Source organism: Oncorhynchus gorbuscha, linkage group LG19 (assembly GCF_021184085.1).
Source record: "Oncorhynchus gorbuscha isolate QuinsamMale2020 ecotype Even-year linkage group LG19, OgorEven_v1.0, whole genome shotgun sequence".
In the NCBI taxonomy this organism is placed as follows: Eukaryota; Metazoa; Chordata; class Actinopteri; order Salmoniformes; family Salmonidae; genus Oncorhynchus; species Oncorhynchus gorbuscha.
In genome coordinates this window covers 43,540,098-43,564,652 of record NC_060191.1, presented here as the reverse complement: position 1 = coordinate 43,564,652, position 24,555 = coordinate 43,540,098, and the positions used below count along the sequence as shown (strand labels likewise).

The 24,555-nt window shown below is 42.3% G+C and overlaps 1 protein-coding gene across 1 annotated transcript in view; it reads left to right on the top strand.

Moving 5' to 3' along the window:
* Positions 1-9,585: 9,585 nt before the first annotated feature.
* Positions 9,586-24,555, top strand: part of LOC124004784 (alpha-2-macroglobulin-like) — a 29,087-nt gene continuing 14,117 nt past the window's right edge. The window contains exons 1-18 of the mRNA XM_046313578.1: positions 9,586-9,778; positions 10,336-10,516; positions 10,835-10,991; positions 11,625-11,677; positions 12,615-12,635; positions 12,949-13,114; positions 13,233-13,317; positions 14,194-14,344; positions 14,465-14,585; positions 16,435-16,544; positions 16,691-16,861; positions 17,102-17,335; positions 17,539-17,605; positions 19,507-19,652; positions 20,270-20,419; positions 21,902-22,054; positions 22,264-22,351; positions 24,161-24,332. Of these exons, the coding sequence (XP_046169534.1) occupies positions 9,693-9,778; positions 10,336-10,516; positions 10,835-10,991; positions 11,625-11,677; positions 12,615-12,635; positions 12,949-13,114; positions 13,233-13,317; positions 14,194-14,344; positions 14,465-14,585; positions 16,435-16,544; positions 16,691-16,861; positions 17,102-17,335; positions 17,539-17,605; positions 19,507-19,652; positions 20,270-20,419; positions 21,902-22,054; positions 22,264-22,351; positions 24,161-24,332 (2,312 nt within the window). The 5' untranslated portion in view covers positions 9,586-9,692. The remainder of the gene's footprint in view (positions 9,779-10,335; positions 10,517-10,834; positions 10,992-11,624; positions 11,678-12,614; positions 12,636-12,948; positions 13,115-13,232; positions 13,318-14,193; positions 14,345-14,464; positions 14,586-16,434; positions 16,545-16,690; positions 16,862-17,101; positions 17,336-17,538; positions 17,606-19,506; positions 19,653-20,269; positions 20,420-21,901; positions 22,055-22,263; positions 22,352-24,160; positions 24,333-24,555) is intronic.

Genomic DNA, 24,555 nt, shown 5'->3' with positions numbered 1-24,555 from the left:
TCGTGATCACGTTGAGGAAAAGGTTGTTGTCCTGGCACCACATGGCCAGGTCTCTGACCTCCTCCCTATCAGGCCTACATCTGATCAACGACGTGTTCCTTTTGTCCAGGTGGGAAAGGGCAGTGTGGAGTGCAATCGAGATTGCATCATCTGTGGATCTTTTTGGCGCAGTATGCAAATTGGAGTGGGTCTATGGTTTCTGGGATAATGGTGTTGATGTGAGCCATTACCAGCCTTTCAAAGCACTTCATGGCTATGGACGTGAGTGCTACGGGTCTGTAGTCATTTAGGCAGGTTGGCTTTGTGTTCTTGGGCACAGGGACTGGTGGTCTGCTTGAAACATGTTGGTTTTACAGACTCAATCAGGGACATGTTGAAAATGTCTGTGAAGACACCTGCCAGTCAGCACATGCCCGGAACACACATCCTGGTAATCAGTCTGGCCCCACAGCCTTGTGTAAATTGACCTGTTTAAAGGTCTTACTCACGTCGGCTACAGAGAGCGTGATCACACAGTCGTCCAGAACAGCTGATGCTCTCATGCATGCCTCAGTGTTGCTTGCCTCGAAGCGAGTATAGAAGTGATTTAGCTGTTCTGGTAGGGTCGTGTCACTGGGCAGCTCATGGCTGTGCTTCCCTTTATGGTCTGTAATAGTTTGCAAGCCCTGCCACATAAGACGAGCGTCGGAGCTGGTGTAGTATGATTCAATCTTAGCCCTGTATTGACGCTTTGCCTGTTTGATGGTTTGTCGCAGGGCATAGCAGGATTTCTTGCAAGCTTCCAGGTTAGAGTCCCGTACCTTGAAAGCGGAAACTCTACCCTTTAGCTCAGTGTGATTGTTGCCTGTAATCCATGGCTTCTGGTCGGGGTATGCACTTACAGTCGCTGTGGGGACAACGTCTGTAAGGGTTTTCCTGTGGTGAAGTAGAGGCGGACCAAAACGCAGCAAAACCTGGACCCGTACAAATCAGCTGGGCTTGACAATCTGGACCCTCTATTTCTGAAACCATCCGCTGCCATTGTCGCAACCCCTATTACCAGCCTGTTCAACCTATCTTTCATATCGTCTGAGATCCCCAAGGATTGTAAAGCTGCCGCAGTCATCCCCCTCTTCAAAGGGGGAGACACCCTGGACCCAAACTGTTACAGACCTATATCCATCCTGTCCTGCCTATCTAAGGTCTTTGAATGCCAAGTCAACAAACAGGTCACTGACCATCTCGAATCCCACCGTACCTTCTCCGCTGTGCAATCTGGTTTCCGAGCCGGTCACGGGTGCACCTCAGCCACGCTCAAGGTAATAAACGATATCATAACCGCCATCGATAAAAGACAATACTGTGCAGCCATCTTCATCGATCTTGCCAATGCTTTCGACTCTGCCAATCACCATATTCTTCTCGGCAGACTCAGTAGCCTCGGATTTTCTGATGACTGCCTTGCCTGGTTCATCAACTACTTTGCAGACAGAGTTCAGTGTGTCAAATCGGAGGGCATGCTGTCCGGTCCTCTGGCAGTCTCTATGGGGGTGCCACAGGGTTCAATTCTCGGGCCGACTCTTTTCTCTGTATATATCAATGATGTTGCTCTTGCTGCGGGCGATTCCCTGATCCACCTCTACTCAGACGACACCATTCTGTATACACTCTGGCCCGTCCTTGGACACTGTGCTATCTAACTGTAAACTCTCCTTCCAGACTCATATTACATCTCCAATCTAAAATCAAATCTAGAGTCGGCTTTCTATTCTGCAACAAAGCCTCCTTCACTCACGCCGCCAAACTTACCCTAGTAAAACTGACTATCTTACCGATCCTCGACTTCGGCAATGTCATCTACAAAATAGCTTCCAACACTCTACTCAGCAAACTGGATGCAGTTTATCACAGTGCCATCCGTTTTTTTACTAAAGCACCTTATACCACCCACCACTGCGACCTGTATGCTCTATTCGGCTGGCCCCTGCTGCATATTCGTCGCCAGACCCACTGGCTCCAGGTCATCTACAAGTCCATGCTAGGTAAAGCTCCGCCTTATCTCAGTTCACTGGTCACGATGGCAACACCCACCCTTGGCACACGCTCCAGCAGGTGTATCTCACTGATCATCCCTAAAGCCAACACCTCATTTGGCCGTCTTTCGTTCCAGTTCTCTGCTGCCTGTGACTGGAACGAATTGCAAAAATCGCTGAAGTTGGAGACTTTTTATCTCCCTCACCAATTTCAAACATCTGCTATCTGAGCAGCTAACCGATCGCTGCAGCTGTACATAGTCTATCGGCAAATAGCCCACCTAATTTTACCTACCTCATCCCCATACAGTTTTTATTTATTTACTTTTCTGCTCTTTTGCACACAAATATCTCTACCTGTACATGACCATCTGATCATTTATTACTCCAGTGTTAATCTGCTAAATTTTAATTATTCGCCTACCTCCTCATGCCTTTTGCAAACAATGTATATAGACTCTCTTTTTTTTCTACTGTGTTATTGACTTGTTAATTGTTTACTCCATGTGTAACTCTGTGTTGTCTGTTCACACTGCTTTGCTTTATCTTGGCCAGGTCGCAGTTGCAAATGAGAACTTGTTCTCAACTAGCCTACCTGGTTAAATAAAGGTTAAATAAATTAAATAAATAAATAAATAAATTACAGTCACTGTGGGGACAACGTCCTCGATGCACTTATTCATAAAGCCAGTGACTGATGTGGTGTACTCCTCAACGCCATCGGAATAATCCCGGAACATGTTCCAGTCTGTGAAAGCAAAACAGTCCTGTAGTTTAGCATCTGCTTCATCTGACCACTTTTTTATTGACCGAGTCACTGGTGCTTCCTGCTTTAAGTTTTGCTTGTAAGCAGGAATCAGGAGGATATATTTGTGGTCGGATTTACCAAGTGGAGGGCGAGGGAGAGCTTTGTACGTGTCTCTGTGTGTGGAGTACATTTACATTTACATTTAAGTCATTTAGCAGACGCTCTTATCCAGAGTGACTTACAAATTGGTGCATTCACCTTATGACATCCAGTGGAACTGCCACTTTACAATAGTGCATATAAATCTTTTAAGGGGGGGAGGATTACTTTATCCTATCCTAGGTATTCCTTAAAGAGGTGGGGTTTCAGGTGTCTCCGGAAGGTGGTGATTGACTCCGCTGTCCTGGCGTCGTGAGGGAGTTTGTTCCACCATTGGGGGGCCAGAGCAGCGAACAGTTTTGACTGGGTTGAGCGGGAACTGTACTTCCTCAGTGGTAGGGAGGCGAGCAGGCCAGAGGTGGATGAACGTAGTGCCCTTGTTTGGGTGTAGGGCCTGATCAGAGCCTGGAGGTACTGAGGTGCCGTTCCCCTCACAGCTCCGTAGGCAAGAACAATGGTCTTGTAGCGGATGCGAGCTTCAACTGGAAGCCAGTGGAGAGAGCGGAGGAGCGGGGTGACGTGAGAGAACTTGGGAAGGTTGAACACCAGACGGGCTGCGGCGTTCTGGATGAGTTGTAGGGGTTTAATGGCACAGGCAGGGAGCCCAGCCAACAGCGAGTTGCAGTAATCCAGACGGGAGATGACAAGTGCCTGGATTAGGACCTGCGCCGCTTCCTGTGTGAGGCAGGGTTGTACTCTGCGGATGTTGTAGAGCATGAACCTACAGGAACGGGCCACCGCCTTGATGTTAGTTGAGAATGACAGGGTGTTGTCCAGGATCACGCCAAGGTCCTTAGCGCTCTGGGAGGAGGACACAATGGAGTTGTCAACCGTGATGGCGAGATCATGGAACGAGCAGTCCTTCCCCGGGAGGAAGAGCAGCTCTGTCTTGCCGAGGTTCAGCTTGAGGTGGTGATCCGTCATCCACACTGATATGTCTGCCAGACATGCAGAGATGCGATTTGCCACCTGGTCATCAGAAGGGGGAAAGGAGAAGATTAATTGTGTGTCGTCTGCATAGCAATGATAGGAGAGACCATGTGAGGTTATGACAGAGCCAAGTGACTTGGTATATAGCGAGAATAGGAGAGGGCCTAGAACAGAGCCCTGGGGGACACCAGTGGTGAGAGCGCGTGGTGAGGAGACAGATTCTCGCCACGCCACCTGGTAGGAGCGACCTGTCAGGTAGGACGCAATCCAAGCGTGGGCCGCGCCGGAGATGCCCAACTCGGAGTGGGTGGAGAGGAGGATCTGATGGTTCACAGTATCGAAGGCAGCCGATAGGTCTAGAAGGATGAGAGCAGAGGAGAGAGAGTTAGCTTTAGCAGTGCGGAGCGCCTCCGTGATACAGAGAAGAGCAGTCTCAGTTGAATGACTAGTCTTGAAACCTGACTGATTTGGATCAAGAAGGTCATTCTGAGAGAGATAGCGGGAGAGCTGGCCAAGGACGGCACGTTCAAGAGTTTTGGAGAGAAAAGAAAGAAGGGATACTGGTCTGTAGTTGTTGACATCGGAGGGATCGAGTGTAGGTTTTTTCAGAAGGGGTGCAACTCTCGCTCTCTTGAAGACGGAAGGGACGTAGCCAGCAGTCAGGGATGAGTTGATGAGCGAGGTGAGGTAAGGGAGAAGGTCTCCGGAAATGGTCTGGAGAAGAGAGGAGCGGGCAGGTTGTTGGGAGGCCGGCCGTCACAAGACGCGAGATTTCATCTGGAGAGAGAGGGGAGAAAGAGGTCAGAGCACAGGGTAGGGCAGTGTGAGCAGAACCAGCGGTGTCGTTTGACTTAGCAAACGAGGATCGGATGTCGTCGACAGGTGATCTAGAATTGTTTTCCCTCTGGTTGCACATTTAACATGTTGATAGAAATTTGGTAGAACTGATTTAACCTGTTGCGTCGAGCAATCCCGTATCCGGGAGCGTAATTATAGCCTCAAGCTCATTACCATAACGCAACGTTAACTACTCATGAAAATCGCAAATGAAATGAAATAAATATATTGGCTCACAAGCTTAGCCTTTTGTTAACAACAATGTCATCTCAGATTTTCAAAATATGCTTTTCAACCATAGCTACACAAGCATTTGTGTAAGAGTATTGATAGATAGCATAGCATTAAGCCTAGCATTCAGCAGGCAACATTTTCACAAAAACAAGAAAAGCATTCAAATAAAATCATTTACCTTTGAAGAGCTTTGGATGTTTTCAATGAGGAGACTCTCAGTTAGATAGCAAATGTTCAGTTTTTCAAAAAGATTATTTGTGTAGGGGAAATCGCTCCGTTCTGTTCATCACGTTTGGCTAAGAAAAAACCCTGAAAATTCAGTCATTACAACGCTGAACTTTTTTCCAAATTAACTCAATAATATTGACAGAAACAGGGCAAACATTGTTTAGAATCAATCCTCAAGGTGTTTTTCACATACAGTATCTATTCGATGATAAGTCATTCGTGGCAGTTTGGTTTCTCCTCTGAAGCAAATGGTAAAATACACGCAGCTGGAGATTACGCAATACTTGCAACGGAGGACACCAACTGGAGCACCTGGTAAATGTAGTCTCTTATGGTCAATCTTCCGATGATATGCCTACAAATACGTCACAATGCTGCAGATACCTTGGGGAAACGACAGAAAGTGTAGACTCATTCCTTGCGCATTCACAGCCATATAAGGAGACATTGGAACAAAGCGTATTCAAAATCTGGGGCATTTCCTGTTTGAAATTTCATCTTGGTTTCGCCTGTAGCATCAGTTCTGTGGCACTCACAGATAATATATTTGCAGATTTGGAAACCTCAGAGTGTTTTCTTTCCAAAGCTGTCAATTATATGCATAGTCAAGCATCTTTTCGTGACAAAATATCTTGCTTAAAACGGGAACGTTTTTTTTATCCATAAATTAAAAGAGCGCCCCCTATATCCAAGTTTCCCTGCATTAAAGTCTCCGGCTACTAGGAGCACCTCCTCTGGGTGAGGGGTTTCATGTTTGCTTATTTCCTTATACAGCTGGCTGAGTGCGGTCTTAGTGCCAGTATCTGTCTGTGGTGGTAAATAAATAGCCACGAAAAGTGTAGCTGTAAACTCTCTAGGCAGGTAGTGTGGCCTGCAATTTATCACAATATACTCTACTTCAGGCAAGCAAAATCTAGAGACTTCCTTAGATTTCGTGCACCAGCTGTTGTTTACAAATATGCACAAACCGCCACCCCTCTCATCTTACGGAGTGTGCTGTTCTATCTTGCCGGTGCAGCGTATATCCCGCTACTTGAATATCCATGTCGTCATTCAGCCACGATTCCGTGAAACATAGGATATTACAGTTTATGATGTCCCGTTGGTAGGACATTCGTGATCGTACCTCGTCTAATTTATTGTCCAATGATTTCACGTTGGCGAGTAATATTGACGGTAACGGCAGCTTTCCCACTCGCCTCCTGTGGGTCCTCACGAGGGCATGATGTCAGATGTTTGGAGAATGTCCTGTGCTTCCTGCTTGTTGAAGAAAGAATCTTTGTTTAATCCGAGGTGAGTGATCTCTGTCCTGATATCCAGAAGATCTTCTTTTTGCCGTAAGATACGGTTGCAGGCCAGGGGAAGCTCGGGCGGGTAGCAGGGAACCAGGAACTGAGGCTGGGGCAAGAGGAGTAGGTCTGGAGCAGGAAGCAGTAGAGTGGGGGCTGGGAAGCTGGACTGACGAGACGAGGGACTGGAGACAGAGACCAGAGTCAGAGCAGACGGAACTGTTGTGGAGAGAAAAGCAGCGTCAGGCTAGGGAAACAGGCACAAGAGGATAACATGATCTATGCAGGAACAAACGGCTTGAACCGCAGACTGACTGAGCCAGAGGCTACGGTCTGGCAGCGTGGAAGTGGCAATCGCATACACCCACACAGAGGGAGAGAGGGAGAGAGCACTAGGGGAGACACAGGATGAAAATAGTGCCCCCTACCCTACAGGAGTTAGGGAGACACCGGATGAGAAGTAGAGGGCGTGGCAGGAGCAGATGTAACAAAGTCCAACAGGTCATCAGGTGCACTGTAATTCATATAACATTTGTTATGTTTATGGGGAAACAAAACTGAGGAGGCACAAATTCTATCTGGGGGGTCCATGCCCGGCTTTGCCACCTTGTAGAGTCGGCTCTGGGTACAGTGTTGTTCCCTGAGGTAAAAAAAGGTCACTGGTACACATATGAACTCACATGGTACAACCTCAAGTGAATCTTCCAGCAAGACAATATCCCTAAGTACAAATCAAAATCCCCCGAAAAGGGTTAATTGACCACAAAATCTACATTTTGCAATGGCCATCTCAGTCTCCAGAAATCTGTGGTTTCAATTGATAAGGAAAGTCCATAAGCGCAGATGAAGGATATCAAAAATCGGGAAACATTCTGTATGGAGGAATGGTCTAAAATACCTCCCAATGTGTTCTCCAATCTCATAAGGGGAGGGTGCTGGATGATTGAAAACAGGGAATCCAATCCTTTTTACCCTTATCTTTTTGAGATGATTGGTATTACTTGTTAAACAAAATATATTTCTCTGAACAATTGTATTAGTATAAAATAATATAATTGTTCAAAAAAAATGCTTACCATATACAGTTGCAATAAAAGTATGGGAACCCCTTGGAATGACCTGGATTTCTGCATAAATTAGTCATACAATTTGATCTGATCTTCATCTTAGTCACAACAGTAGACAAACACAGTGTGTTTAAACTAATAACACACAAATTATTGTATTTTTCTTGTCTATATTGAGTACATCATTTAAACATTCACAGTGTAGGTTGGAAAAAAGTATGTGAGTCCTATCAATGAGAAGAGATTGGAGATGTTGGTTAGAGCTGCCCTGTGCTATAAAAAAATACTCACAAAATTTGAGTTTTCTATTCACAAGAAGCATTGCCTGATGTGAACCATGCCTCGAACAAAAGAGATCCCAGAAGAATTGTTGACTTGCATAAAGCTGGAAAGGGTTACAAAATGATCTCTAAAAGCCTTGATGTTCATCAGTCCACGGTAAGACAAATTGTCTATAAATGGAGAACGTTCAGCACTGTTGCTACTCTCCCTAGGAGTGGCTGTCCTGCAAAGATGACTGCAAGAGCAAAGGGCAGAATGATCAATGAGGTTAAGAAGAATCCTAGAGTGTCAGCTAAAAACACAGAAAATTCTTGAACATGCTAACATCTCTGTTGACGAGTCTACGATACGTAAAACACTATACAAGAATGGTGTTCATGGGAGGACACCACCGAAGAAGCCACTGCTGTCCAAAAAAACCCATGGCTGCACGTCTGAATTTTGCAAAAGAGCACCTGGATGTTCAACTGTGCTTCTGGCAAAATATTATGTGGACAGATGAACCTACAGTTGTGTTGTTTGGAAGGAACACACAACACCATGTGTGGAGAAAAAAGACACTGCACTCCAACATCAAAACCTCATCCCAATTGTAAAGTATGGTGGAGGGAGCATCATGGTTTGGGGCTGCTTTGCTGCCTCAGGGCCTGAACACCTTGCTATCATCGACGGAAAAATGAATTCCCAAGTTTAGCAAGAAATTTTGCAGGAGAATGTAAGGCTGTATGTCCGCCAGTTGAAGCTCAACAGAAGTTGGGTGATGCAACAGGACAACGACCCAGAACACAGAAGTAAATCAACAACAGAATGGCTTCAACAGAAGAAAATACACCTTCAGGAGTAGCCCAGTCAGAGTCCTGACCTCAACCCGATTTAAAATGCTGTGGCCTGACCTCAAGAGTAGTTCACACCAGACATCCTAAGAATGCTGCTGAACTGAAACAGTTTTGTAAAGATGGATCGTCCAACATTTCTCCTGACCGTTGTGCAGGTCTGATCCGCAACTACAGAAAACGTCTGGTTTTGTTTATTGCTGCCAAAGCAGGGTCAACCAGTTTTTAAATCCAAGGATTCACATACTTTTCCCACCCTAAACTGTGAATGTTTACACAGTGTGTTCAATAAAGACATGAAAACGTATAGTTGTTTGTGTGTTGTTAGTTTAAAAAGACTGTCTGTCTAGTGTTGTGACTTAGATGAAGATCAGATCAAATGTTATGACCGATTTAGGCAGAAATACAGGTAATTCCAAAGGGTTCACATACTTGTCCTTGCCACTGTAGCTCAATGTTTGTAATATTTATTTATATTATTTGTATTTATAGTCTTTTTTGCTCATCTTTATCAAGGGATCCAATAATTTTTGAACCCACTGTATATTATAAAGGGGCGGCAGGTAGCCTAGTGGATAGAGCGTTGGGTCAGTAACCGAAAGGTAGCAGGATGGAATCCCCGAGCTGATAAGGTACAAATCTGTCATTCTTCCCTTGAACAAGACAGTTAAACCACTGTTCCCTGGTAGGCCATCATTGTAAATAAGATGTTCTCAACTGACTTGCCAAGTTAAATATATATATATTTTTTAATATGGACAAAGTATAAAACAGGCATTGCATGCAAACTATTGAGATGTAATCAGGTCATAGTGCAAGCCAATGTCCTGCACTGTACTGTATGTATATTGATGGTGCATGTGTAGTCTCCATGCCAGAGAATCTGCCAATCACTGAAAATCACTGTTGTTGACACAAATTGGTCAAACATTCACAAGGCTTTAACTTCAATCATTCAACCTGGCTACACCAGTTCCCCTGCTTGTACTCTACACAGTGCAGTAGGGAAGTCTTGCCAGTAGGAATACTGGGACATAGGCTGACTTGGTGTTTTTTATTTCTCTCATTGAGTCATGGTTCCTTCTGGGCTTCACGTTTGTAGATGGATATTCTTTGCCTGCTTTCACTGGCTTTGTTTCTGTGAAGAAACTCCAAGACCGTAAGTAAATCTGCACAGTCAGTTAGAATTTAGTAATCAGATGTGGCGTCTCGTCCTGAGCAAATTTAGAACAGTTTTTCATCTACCCTTTCTGCAGATATTTATTCTGTGTGTTTCACCTATAAGTATAGGATTTTAAAAAGGAATCTTTATTTTTTTATCTTAATTATTATTTTTAATTTTTTGGCCCACCCCTCCTCTTTAGAGGACAAAATAAAGTTTTTATTTTGTTGTTACATAGAACATTGCAGGAAATGCAGATGAGCATTGTGTTTGACATAAATTAATTGAAAACCTGCACTAACACATGGTTATATTAACAGTATTGCACTTTTCATGCAACCTGTAGCCTACTTTTGTCCAGATAATTGCGGAATCACATATCAAGCAACGTTATGGACATAACATTCAAATAGTGTTGCTGCAGGATTATTTTGCTATAACAATACTTGTGAAATTAAGATCCTACATCTGTAGTTTCTTGTTTAGAGGTGCACTCTCATTTTGTACTGATTTTCCTGTATGTTTGCTGTTGTGCATGCATATGTTCTCTCTAGGGTTTACATGGTAACCATTCCTGCAGTGATCCAGGCAGGCTCAGAGGCCAAGCTTTGTGCCAGTCTTCTGCAGCCCAACGAGACCCTGGTCATGACCATATCTCTGATTGTTGATGAGCAGAGCAAAATTATTCTCCAAGAGAGTTCTGACCAAGAGTTTCACCGCTGTTTCCAGTTTCAGGTCAGCCAGCACTGGTCGACATCCAGAACCATTCCAATAAGAGTATACAGTACTTCTTAGCTTTGTGATGCATCTCTTCATTTTAGTGCAATGCTATCTTATTTGATGGGAAATGTCAATGTGGTGGCTTTTCTGGAATTCTGGCTGAAATTTGACGTAAAAAAAGATGACGTTAAGTACTAAAGAAAAAGCATTTTTAAAACACACTGATGAAAGGAGAAGTGATTGAATCTTCACAACCTTGACATTGTTGCAGCACGTTCTTACCAACTAAGCCACACTGGATCATATGTCATTGGTTCATTGTCTCACTGACAGGCCCCTCAGGTGGAGAGTGACCAAGTGCAAAACTTTAAGGTGGAGGTTCGAGGTGAAACGTTTCTATCGACAGAGGAGAGAAAGGTCATGATCAAACCCTACAGTCCGATGACATTCATCCAAACGGATAAACCAATCTACAACCCAGGACAAACAGGTAATTTTACACAGAGCCAGTGACTTACACAATTAGTCTCCTTGCTAAGAAACAGGACAATTAGGTGGGAGCATGTTTCTATGATGGTTTGCCCTGTCATCCCAGAGACACTTGAAACAGCACCATCAGGTGCAGATAAAGAACAAATCCGCTGTGGGTTCACTCAGAATATGTACACTGGCATTTGAGCCAACATATCACATGTTACAAACTGTTCTTCTCCTGGACATTATCCGTTGATTCCAATTGGCTCATTCATCACTCCTACTCTCCCCTGTAACTATTCCCCAGGTCGTTGCGGTCAATGAGAATGTGTTCTCAGTCAACTTATATTGATAGTGTAAATATTTTCAGCGAACTCAGTGCAGTTTTCCTTTAACTGCAATTGATTGAATTGGGGCCTTAGTACCAACAGTGTAAAATACTATCCAGAGTAGCTGTCAAAGTTTGTCTTGCAAAATTCTGGTAACTTTCCCAAAAATCCAAGGTTTTACAGAAATCCTGGTTGAAAGATTCTTGGAATCTGGGAATCCTTCAACAGGGATTTCTGGAAAATCTGGGAAAGTTAGCTAAATTATGCTTCTAAATTTCTCATTGAGTGCTTGTCTTTGTCTTTTCATTGTCTTTTTACAGTGCAGTTTAGAGTGATCGCCTTGGATACCAATTTTAGCCCTGTCAATCAGCTGGTGAGTCTTGAAAATGATTGAATATTGAAAACAAGGACATCTATTTCATCTTCATTTAGATCAGTATCTCAACCACTTAAAAAAAAGACAAATAGAGAAGAATCTCAAGGATTGCTTCACATTACTGTCTGATAGATGTAGCAATCAGGTATTATGTAACACTATGTACAACATTGTCCAACCAACTCAACTCTGCGGCCTTGTGGTTAGTGTCCTCCTTGAGAATGGAAGATTTAGGGTGTCGAGCCTTACCAAAGAACGGGATCAGATGCCTCTCTACTTGACACTGAACATTAAGGAGATGGATTGAGGTTAATGCCAAGCAATAGACTAGCATCCTGTCCAGGCTCCTTCACTCTACAGAAACAGGACATAGGCTCCTGCCTTATGGACAGGGACAAGGCTTATGATGGACAATACACTGTAAATGGTTATTTTAATTCAGTAATCAACTAGCCACAACATGTTATACACATCTCGTTAGTACTCCATGAACAATAAAACTTTGGAAATGGGAAATGTTTTGAACAACTATGGGGCAAATTCCAAATCTTTAGGCCATGTCTGTTTGATAAGGCTACACAAACATTTGAGACCCATAGCACTCAGTGCAAAGGTTCTGCAGAGGTTCTCTAAATAAACCTACGTGTGTGTATTTTAGGGTCCTCAAACATTCACCACAGGACATGGGATTTTCAATTAGTTTACTGTAGGTCAGATTGGAATGTATGGGATTTTTGTCCTGAGATTGAATTAATCTACTGAATTTATTTTAAAGTCCCAATGCAAATACTACTTGTGATATTTAGTTGAGGAGACAAACCCAAGCACCTGCCCGATTCCTATAGTTGCACACAGCTTTGCTCCTCAGTTCATTTTGGGGGAATTTTAGTTATTCATAAAACATTAACCAACCTTTTGTCTTTTCCCTTCACAGTACAATGTTGTGGAACTTGAGGTAAGACCCTTATTAGTCTGTCAAAAATACTACAACACGATAAGACGATGACTCCACCAGCTAGGTAGGTCATCATTCATTTCCACATGGCAGTTACCAGAAGCTTCCATATCAGCTTTATGTGAACACATCTGGGCCACCTTCAGTAAGCAAACTTCAGAACATTGCAGATAGAAATGTCATGAATAGAACTGACGTGACTCCTTATTCTACATGTCAGACAGGCATGTTTGGCTTACATAACATGTTTGTATCTGAACGTTCCACAGTCTTGTGCCCTGCTAAATGTGTCCTTTGTTCTATGAATAAACAGGATATTCATCAGAACAGGATTGGCCAGTGGGTCAATACATCATCTAGCGGCAACATTCTGCAGCTTTCTCACCCCCTGAACTCTGAAGCACCCGTAGGATCCTATGCGATTGTAGTGTGGATTGGTGATAAGAAAATATACCATCACTTCAAGGTAGAAAAATATGGTAAGTTGAGCTTCTTTATTTACCTTTCATGCTCGGTAATATTATGGATCTGGCGGATGAATCATGAAATCACAATCCAGGAACATTCATGAGTTAACTGCTGTTCTATTATATCTAGTTTTGCCAAAGTTTGAGATCAAAATGAACCTCACCGATGAGATCAGCATTGTTCAAGAGGAGTATAAAGTAGAAGTGTGTGCAACGTGAGTCTACACTATCGCCGTTTTGCAATGAATGCACTGTTGTTATGTGTAACTCCACTAATGTCACTGTCTAATTAATCGCATTGCGCAAATGCAGACTTTGAGTCAAATACTAATTGAATTATTTTAATTACTTTTGCATACATCTTAAAGTAAGTATCTACTGAGTGGCGCAGTGGTCTAAGCACGGTGTTTCCTCCGACACATTGGTGCGACTGGCTTCCTGGTTGGATGCGCGCTGTGTTAAGAAGCAGTGCGGCTTGGTTGGGTTGTGTTTCAGAGGACGCATGGCTTTCGGCCTTCGTCTCTCCTGAGCCCTTACGGGAGTTGTAGCGATGAGACAAGATAGTAGCTACTAACAATTGGATACCACGAAATTGGGGAGAAAAAGGGATAATATTTTTAAAATAAACTATAAATATGCATGTATTTGAACCCAGATCTGTACTAATGACAAAAACTAAATGAAGACCTACAATGCTACTACTGCTCAAAGTTATAAATTGCTTCTAATAATTTAAAAGTTTGAGACAGTGGCATTTACATGAACAGCTGGGCCCTTAGTCATAAAGCATCTCAGAGTAGGATTGCTGATCTAGGATCAGGTCTCCCCCTATACATGTGACACAAACGATTACACTGATCCTAGATCAACACTCATACACTGAGAGGCTTTATCAATACAGGTCTAGATGCATCGACAATGTTGAAAGTACTTGACTTAAAGAAAACCTACAGGTATAATGCATTTTAACTTGTTGTAAGCAGCATGTATGAGCCTTTGTAATGTCTCATATGAGGTTTATAATATACTATGTCTCTCTAAGTAGGAAATCTATGATGTTTTTGATGCTTTTCATTATGAAATAAAATCAGATACACGTATGGACAGCCTGTACCTGGAAAAGCAGAGGTAGAGTTGTGCCGACCTTTAAGGAACGATGTATTGATATCAATGAGATTTGATGTGGAAACTCAACAAGGAGTTCCTGATTATACAGCCCCCTGCCACAAAGAGTCAATAGAGGTCTGTATGCTTTCCTGAAGAAACTATCATCAGTATAATTGTCTTTACCAACATATTACATTTGAATGTGATGTGGTTAAATTAGTTCTTAATGTCTGTGGTTTTGCTTGCTTTTCCCAGATGGACCAAACTGGCTGTGCTTCTCATGTCTTCAACATGTCCATTTTCACAAAGAATGCTGGAGAGAAAATTCTCATAGACAGGTTTAGTTTTAATACAAAAGTAGAGGAGGAGGGGACAGGCAAGTCATTTATCACAAGAATTTGGAGTTGGGAAAAGTGATGACAACATTTGCCTGCAATCAATTGAAAACACATTTTTTAAATTGAGAGTGAAAGGCATGATGTCAATATGTGTAATTAGATTGTTGAGAACTGTGTTTGACCTTCGGTGCTACACCATAATGTTATTTACAGTGGGGCAAAAAAGTATTTAGTCAACCACCAATTGTGCAAGAGATGTGAGGGGCCTGTAATTTTCATCATAGGTACACTTCAACTATGACAAACAAAATGAGAAAAAAAAGAAATCCAGAAATCACATTGTAGGATTTTTAATGAATTTATTTGCAAATTACGGTGGAAAATAAGTATTTGGTCACCTACAAACAAGCAAGATTTCTGGCTCTCACAGACCTGTATACCTCTTCTTTAAGAGGCTCCTCTGTCCTCCACTCGTTACCTGTATTAATGGCACCTGTTTGAACTTGTTATCAGTATAAAAGACACCTGTCCACAACCTCAAACAGTCACACTCCAAACTCCACTATGACCAAGACCAAAGAGCTGTCAAAGGACACCAGAAACAAAATTGTAGAACTGCACCAGGCTGGGAAGACTGAATCTGCAATAGGTAAGCAGCTTGGTTTTAATAAATCAACTGTGGGAGCAATTATTAGGAAATGGAAGACATACAAGACCACTGATAATCTCCCTTGATCTGGGGCTTGACACAAGATCTCACCCCGTGTGGTCAAAATGATCACAAGAACGGTGAGCAAAAATCTCAGAACCACACGGGGGGACCTAGTGAATGACCTGCAGAGAGCTGGGACCAAAGTAACAAAGCCAACCATCAGTAACATACTACGCCGCCAGGGACTCAAATCCTGCAGTGCCAGATGTGTCCCCCTGCTTAAGCCAGTACATGTCCAGGCCCGTCTGAAGTTTGCTAGAGAGTACATGAGAGCATTTGGATGATCCAGAAGAAGATTGGGAGAATGTAATTTGGTCAGATGAAACCAAAATATAACTTTTTGGTAAAAACTCAACTCGTCGTGTTTGGAGGACAAAGAATGCTGAGTTGCATCCAAAGAACACCATACCTACTGTGAAGCATGGGGGTGGAAAAATCATGCTTTGGGGCTGTTTTTCTGCAAAGGGACCAGGACGACTGATCCGTGTAAAGGTAAGAATGAATGGGGCCATGTATCGTGAGATTTTGAGTGAAAACCTCCTTCCATCAGCAAGGGCATTGAAGATGAAACGTGGCTGGGTCTTTCAGCATGACAATGATCCCAAACACACCCCCGGACAACGAATGAATGGCTTCGTAAGAAGCATTTCAAGGTCCTGGAGTGGCCTAGCCACCAACCCCATAGAAAATCTTTGGAGGGAGTTGAAAGTCCGTGTTGCCCAGCAACAGCCCCAAAACATCACTGCTCTAGAGGAGATCTGCATAGAGGAATGGGCCAAAAACCAGCAACAGTGTGTGAAAACCTTGTGAAGACTTACAGAAAACGTTTGACCTCTGTCATTGCCATAAAAGGGTATATAACAAAGTATTGAGAAACTTTTGTTATTGACAATACTTATTTTCCACCATAATTTGCATGGTGATGTGATTTTCTGGATTTTTTTCTTCTCATTTTGTCTGACAGTTGAAGTCTACCTACGATAAATTACAGGCCTCTCAACATTTTAAGTGGGAGAACTTGCACAATTGGTGGCTGACTAAATATTTTTTGTTTTAAAATATTGTGTAAACTGCACTGCAATTGACTTCTGCATTGTGAACGGTCATTGTGCATCATGGTGGCATGTATTCTTGTTAAATAAACCATCCTATTCTCATTTGTTTTCCTTTGACAGGTATTACACGGTCAGAGGAAAAACACATAGCGCTCTCCTATGTGATTGGAAAACTCACGTTTGTCGACACGCCCAAAATCTATGAGCATGGATCAATTATCGAGGGCAAGGTAAGTCCAGATCCAGTGTTATTGTTCCTTGTACTTTGTTGAATTGTGGATGCCATTTGTTCTTTGACATTCCTGTTTACTTAACTACTAATGGTAGGTAACAGTGACAAACAGATGTAGCATGACATTACTCATTTTTTCCTCAGATAAACGTTGTTCACTTCAACAACACACCTATCTCTGACATGTTAATCTACCTGTTGGAGAAGAAAGGCTGGTCCTCACATCTTCTCCAGAACCTAACCACGGACAGTCATGGTATTGCCAGTTTCTCCCTCAACACAACCGCTATGCCCAAAGAGGATATTAACTTCATAGTAAGTATAATTCCTTCTAAGGTTTTGAAAGATGCTGAGACTCTTTATGCTCAATCCCAAATCACCCCATTGACCCTACACCCTGAGGTCTATCATGCTCTTGTGGAGATCTGAGAAGATTCCATTGGTATAATAAGCAATATGGTGAAACTTCCACCTATCCTATCAGAGGGTGAGGTGGAGCTCTAAGGGTCAATTGGGCCTTTCGTTATACTCCCTTTTCCCTCTGTTGATTTCCAGGTTAGCAACACACCAGAAGCAGAGAGCACTAGATACAGGGTCCCCTATTTCAACAGGGGGCACCACGTACTCTCACTGATCCAGCCCACTGCCCCTCACAGTAAAACATCCAGCTCTCTGGATATTCAGAAGACTGAGAAACCACTGGCATGTGGGGAGGAAGTTTTAATCACCATCCAGTATGCTATCGTAGGGGAGACCGTCCCAAAGGGCTCCGTGGATGTCATCTACCTGGTGAGTAGAACCAGAAACAAGTTGCAAACCCAGGATGCATCCGAAATGGCACCCTATTCCATAGTGCAGTATTTTGAACAGGGTCATTTCAGACATGTCCCAGCCTCTCACCTTTAAAGGAAGGATGTCCCTATACAACACCAATACTCCTCATCATCTCCTTATTCCTGACTTGATGGGAAAACTGTTTTTCCCTCCTCCAGGCCTTATCCAGAGGGGAGATACTTCAGCATGGACATATGAAGGTTACTGTACAGCAGGGGAGTCCTGGTGAGGATGATTTATTAAGTAACTATGGACCTACTGAGGTGCTTGATGACAATGACCGTGTGTAAGGTTACATGCGCACAATAATGCGATTATTGTGGCTAGGCAGATTAATATAACACTTAGATTAAAACGTTTACATGCTTTGCAAGAATAACACTTTCCCTAATAATCCTGTTAACATGGAAGTCTGAAATCAAGCTACTGATAAATAAACGTTTAGCCAAGTTCAAAAAACTTTTTACGTCAGCCACCATGCTATTTTTCGGGAGCATATTTGATTCTGAGTTCGGACATTTAAAGTGTGTATGTGAAAAGGACTTATAAAACACATACATTCAAACTCACTTCCCTTGCGCTAAAGAAGGCAGATCGCTCGGCTGGTTCTAGCAAATGAGCAGATCAAATACACTGCTTGAAGACCATTAATGTGTTTGCATCACCGAATAAGGTATTTATAAATACTAATCATTTGAATGATTGTACAGAAAACCAGGGGCCTCATAACCGTTGCGTAAATTTAACACTAAATATCTGCGTGCACCATTTCTGAAAAGACTGCACATACACACAAATATTGAGATACATAAACTTGGTGCATGCCATACATAAGCATGTTTCTGATTATACATCAGACCTGTTATAAAACTGTGCGCGCATCAATGAGCATTATAACTCCTCCTAGGAAACACTCATCGTTTATCTTTTATGGTATTGGAATTAGGCCAAGACAGTAGCTACAGGAAATAGTCATGTTGAACTTGATCAAATGTCTTTGGAGGTGTTGACAGAATTATTTATTTTGCAGTGACATTTTCTGTAATCTACCAGGCTGTTTCTGAAAGACAAAACCAATTGAAAATTGTTGTGGACCTCTAAATAGATCACAGGTCGCAGTTGTAAATGAGAACTTGTTCTCAACTGGCATACATGTTTAAATAAAAATATATCGTTTGAATGCAATAATGTTTTGCATATTTTTTTTCCTTAAACATAAATATGCTGCACTGCCCACGAATTCTGAAACATTGTCTAAAGTGAAAACAGTAGGCCTACTTAGTGGTAGCCTACACACTTCAATACAAACAATCAACTGCTGTTCACCTGCGAAAAGTAAAAAACCGTGAAATTACAGTATAATAGCCTATCTAATAAGCCCACCTATCTAATAAGCCCAATTACATGTGCGATGCACATGGTCATTTCTTGTGTGGCTACTTCGGGAATATGAACTCATTATGGCCAGAAAATGTGAGGAATTTATTCTGCATGATTATTGTATTATGTTTGAGTAATTCAAGTAGCCTATCCTAGGCCTATGGGCTATTTCGTGGGTAGCCTATGAAACCATCACAGCCAGAAAAGGCGAGGATTTATTCTGCAATGATCATGGTAATGAAATTAATCATTAGAAATAGGCATATTTTAGAACGCAAATATAAAATACATCGATTTTCGCTCTTCTCGCTAAGGGAAAATTATTATTATTATTAGTAGTATTATATTTAGCTACCTGTTTTTTGTTATGAATAAGAGTGTCATATATTCCTGCAAGAGGCTACTTTTGCCATCTTGCAATGCAGTACTTCGACCACTAGAAACTGTGCGTACGCATGTTCTGAAGTTTACAGACACATTCCCAATTCAAGTTCAGTTTTTATAAATACCAACTTTTGAGTGAAAACTGGGCATGCATGTTTAGGGGCATATTTTGTGTATACCCAAGGTTTTATATGCCCCTGGTGTTTTAATCGGTGTATGCTTTCTTTGAGTTTGGCTTTACACCGATTAAGATAAAGAGTAAGGTGACTATTGCATAATCTGTTTTCAGCCACAATCCGTTTAATATTGAATTATTACGGTGCATGTAAACGTACTCAGTTTGATATGCTCTTGCTTTGCAGTAACTGAGGGTGAAGTCACCTTGAAGTTGGCTGTGGTTCCAGAGATGACGCCGTTGGTACAGGTCCTGGTGTACAGTATGCTACCCAGCGAGGCTATAATCGCCCACAGCAGGAACTTCCCCACTGAGAAATGCTTCAGACACAAGGTATGTGTGTGTGTATGTATGTGAAAAATATGGGTTGTTTATGAATTCGAAGAACCAATAAAACAACGTAGGTGCTGGATTTTAGGCTGGAAGCAACCACCACAGGTGTCCGTTCAGAACACGAGCAGGAAGCAGTAGTTCTTGGGTTTAAGGAAGATCCACACACAGAAATACAACACCACCCTCTCTGATACTAACGTTAATTGTGGTTTTGTAAAATAAAATATAGGAGAACTTAGGCTATAGCACTGTATGGGAAGAATATGCCTATTTGCATGTCAACAAACTAAACTGGACCCAAACACATGCTAGATGCACAAATAAACAATTGAGCAATGTAGAAAGATCAACACATTATAAAACATAATAAGCATGAGCGACCTACAACCGAAAATTGCCTAGCACCACAGACAAAAGCTAACACATGCTAATCGCTAATAAGCATGCTAAATAGTAATGCATTCCTGACAATGCTCATGCTGACGCTAAAGGGAGTATGCGAGCTAGCTAGCGACCACTTTAACACAAATGGTACATATTTACAACACACTAAATGGTACATATTTACAACACACTAAAGGTGTATCATGTACACCTATGTATGTCCTGTGTGCCAGGTGTTTGTGGAGTTCGCACCCTCAAAAGCAGTCCCAGGGGAGGAGACCACCCTGCAGCTCTCCGCCCAGCCCGGCTCCCTCTGTGGCCTCAGTGCTGTGGACAAGAGTGTTCACATCATGGAACCAGGGAAGAGGCTGGATGCTGACAAGGTAACAGAGCTCACTGAAGTGAATGTCAACAGTCATACCACCATATAAACAGCTTTTGTGGTGCTGGCCACAACAACCAGCTTCAGGGGAATAAGAAGTGACTACAGCAGATATGGAGTGGGTCTGTTCACATTGGGCCATTTGGTGTGCTGGAAAGCATAGTCATATTGGTACTTAAAGTGGAAATGTGAGTTATAGATCTACGTGAATGCAAGTCTAAGAAGCAGTATATCTGTTCTGTGTGCTATTTCTATTTTGGTTTTGTACACCATCTTCAAACAGCTGAAACACCAATATTTCACAGTGGTTTAGATGGTACAATGATTCTCTAGTCACTATACTCACATGAGTCAGCAGCATACACTACCGTTCAAAAGTTTGGGGTAACTTAGAAATGTCCTTGTTTTGACAGAATCACTTTTTTGTCCATTAAAATAACATCAAATTGATCAGAAATAGAATGTAGACATTGTTAATGTTGTAAATGACTATTGTAGCTGGAAATGGCAGATTCTTTTTATGGAATATCTACATAGGCGTACAGAGGCCCATTATCAGCAACCATCACTCCTGTGTTCCAATGACACGTTGTGTTAGCTAATCCAAGTTTATCATTTTAAAAGGCTAATTGATCATTAGAAAACCCTTTTGCAATTATATTTGCACAGCTGAAATCTGTTGTGCTGATTTTTTTTATTTCACCTTTATTTAACCAGGTAGGCTAGTTGAGAACAAGTTCTCATTTACAAATGCGACCTGGCCAAGATAAAGCAGAGCAGTGTGAACATACAACAACACAGAGTTACACATGGAGTAAACAATATACAAGTCAATAACACTAGTTGAGATTGAGAATCAGGAGCATCAGCATTTGTGGGTTTGATTACAGGCTCAAAATGGCCAGAAACAAAGGACTTTCTTCTGAAACTCATCAGTCTATTCTTGTTCTGAGTAATGAAGGCTATTCCATGCGAGAAATTGCCAAGGAACTGAAGATCTCGTACAACGCTGTGTACTACTCCCTTCACAGAACAGCGCAAACTGACACTAACCAAAATAGAAAGGAGTGGGAGGCCCCGGTGCACAGCAAGAGGACAAGTACATTAGTGTCTAGTTTGAGAAACAGACGCATCACAAGTCCTCAACTGGCAGCTTCATTAAATATTACCCGCAAAACACCAGTCTCAACGTCAACAGTGAAGAGGAGACTCCGGGATGCTGGTCTTCTTCAGCATGGTCTTCTTCAGAGTTCCTCTGTCCAGTGTCTGTATTCTTTTGCCCATCTTAATATTTTATTTTTATTGGCCAGTCTGAAATATGGCTTTTTCTTTGCAACTCTGCCTAGAAGGCCAGCAGCCCGGGGGTTGCCTTTTCACTGTTGACATTGAGCATTTCTTATTAGACAAGTTCAAGTAGTCACTGCCTTCTGTTTGGTGCCCAATGAACAAGGTCATTTCACGTCTCCTTATTATCTCATTCCAGATATTTGATTTGTTACCAGTCAAGGAGACAACATACATTCCCTACGAGCTTGAAGATCCAGTGTCATGTTTACGTGTAAGACCAAGGAGATATGTAATACCATACCCAGGTGGAACAACTGACAGAAAAAATGAACCTTTTCAAGTTTTTCAGGTAACTTCTGCCTTGTTTTCTTTTAACTTGAAGCCTGTTTTCACCGCTCATAAGAATCAGTTACCATTCCGTTACCATGCATTCATCTTCTTAAATTATACATTTCAAAAATAGCCTTTTTGAGGCATAAAATTCATATAGAATAGAATTATTAAACGGAGACATTATTTGATATTGAAATCTCTTGTTTGTGATTCTGATATTTCTAGAACCTAGGACTGAAGCTGGCAACTAACTTGGTTATAAGAGTACCTTCCTGCCTAAGTTACAAGGGGAATGAGTACCATCACTCCTATGGTGAGATGTCCTCCTTACCACATCTTTGGTGAATCTTGGGAAATGTATGGTTTTTGTTATTCTAACATAGCTTGTGTAAGGTTCTAAACAACAGAGGAAAAACGGACAGCTATGAAAAGCTCAAGCCAAGTTTATTCAGCCATAGGGTCAGACAGCTGAACAGACAAAGACATAGTCACACAAATCAAATCAAACTTTATTTATCACATGCGCCGAATACAACAAGTGTAGACCTTACCGTGAAATGCTTACTTGCAAGCCCTTAACCAACAGTGCAGTTCAAGAAGAGTTAAGAAAATATTTAGCAAATAAACTAAAATAAAAAATTATAAAGTAACACAATAACATAACGTTGATGAGCTATACACACAGGGTACCGGTACCAAGTTAGTGTGTGCGGGTACAGGTTAGAGGTGATTTGTACATGTAGGTAGGGGTGAAGTGACTATGCATAGATAATAAGCAGCGAGTAGCAGCAGTGTACCAATCAGATGGGGGGGGGTCAATGTAATAGTCCGGTGGCCAATTGATTAATTGTTCAGCAGTATTATGTCTTGGGGGTAGAAGCTGTTAAGGAGCCTTTTGGTCCTAGACTTGGCACTCCGGTACCGCTTTCTGTGTCGTAGCAGAGAAAAGTCTATGACTTGGGTGACTGGAGTCTGTGACAATTTTATGGGCTTTCCTCTGACACCGCCTATTATATAGGTCCTGGATTGCAGGAAGCTTGGCCCCAGTGATGTACTGAAGATGCCGAGAAGTTGTCCCGTTGGTAGGATAAGCGTAATCATAGGTCATCCATTTTTATTTTCCAAAGATTACATGTTGGCAAGAAGAATTGATGGAATTGGGAGTTTACTCGCTCGCCTACGGATTCTCAGAAGGCAACCTGATCTGCGTCCTCTTTTCCTCCTTCTTTTCTTCGCGCAAATGACGGGGATCTGGGTCTGTTCCCAGGAGAGCAGTATATCTTTCTCGTTCGACTCGTTAAAGGAAAAAGCTTCTTCCAGTCCGTGGAGAGTAATCCCAGTTCTGATGTCTAGAAGTTATTTTTGGTCATAAGAGACGGTAGCAGCAACATCATGTACAAAATAAGTTAAAGCATAAATTACAAACGCGAAAAAACGAACGAAATCGCACAATCAAATCAAATCAAAGTTTATTTGTCACGTTCGCCGAACAGTGAAATGCTTACTTACAGGCTCTAACCAATAGTGCAAAAAAGGTATTGGGTGAACAATAGGCAAGTAAAGAAATAATAACAACAGTAAAAAGACAGTGAAAAATAATAGTATCGAGACTATATACTGTAGCGAGGCTACATACAGACACCAGTTAGTCGGGCTGATTGAGGGCATGTAAAACGTCAGACATCCTCTTCGGCACCACAAGCATTGGTATTTAACCCTTCCTCCTATGCTGGGTCTCTCCTTACACATCGGAACAGCCAGTTGCTAGACAGAACTTTAGTGATATCTGTTCTTACTCAATTCATCTGACCTGATCTCAGCCCAAATACCTCACTCCTCCCCAACTCACGGCTGTCCTGTTGACTTGTACCAGACTGTGGCCCTTCTCCTTCCCATGGGATTCCTGATGTCTAACAATAACATATTCTCACAGAATGGAAATGTTCAACATTCCCCTCTCTCCCTCAGTGATATGGATATTTCATTTTTTCAAGTTTAGAAGTCAGAACCCATCACCTGATTAAACCAGTACTAACACTGCACGCATCACCGTTGAAAGCGGCATTCAGTCCGGTTTGATCAGGCTGATTCTAACACGAGCATGACTGTTTTGTTTTGGTAGTATACTACAGAGAAGACTCCGACTTTATAGCCGTGAACAGACTTGTAATGAGTCCAGTTGGACTTGGTGCAGTACCCGGTGCCGGATTTAGTGCCGCTCCAGCTCCACCACCCATACAGACAGTCCGTACGTTCTTCCCCGAGACATGGATATGGGATCTTGTGGAAGTTGGGTAAGAGCACTGCACAGTGAGGCTGTTGCCTTATAGATTGGATGGCAGGACATCACAAAAATAATGCTCGTGCATCGTTGAGGCAGAAGGCTGTGTGATGTTATCATTCTGAACGGTCAGATAGTTAGCAACAATGACAAGATGCTGCCATGTGGGGAATAGTCGATGGCTCGTTTTAGCTCGTTGTATCTTGTTATTGATACCATGTTTTGAGTCATTTCTA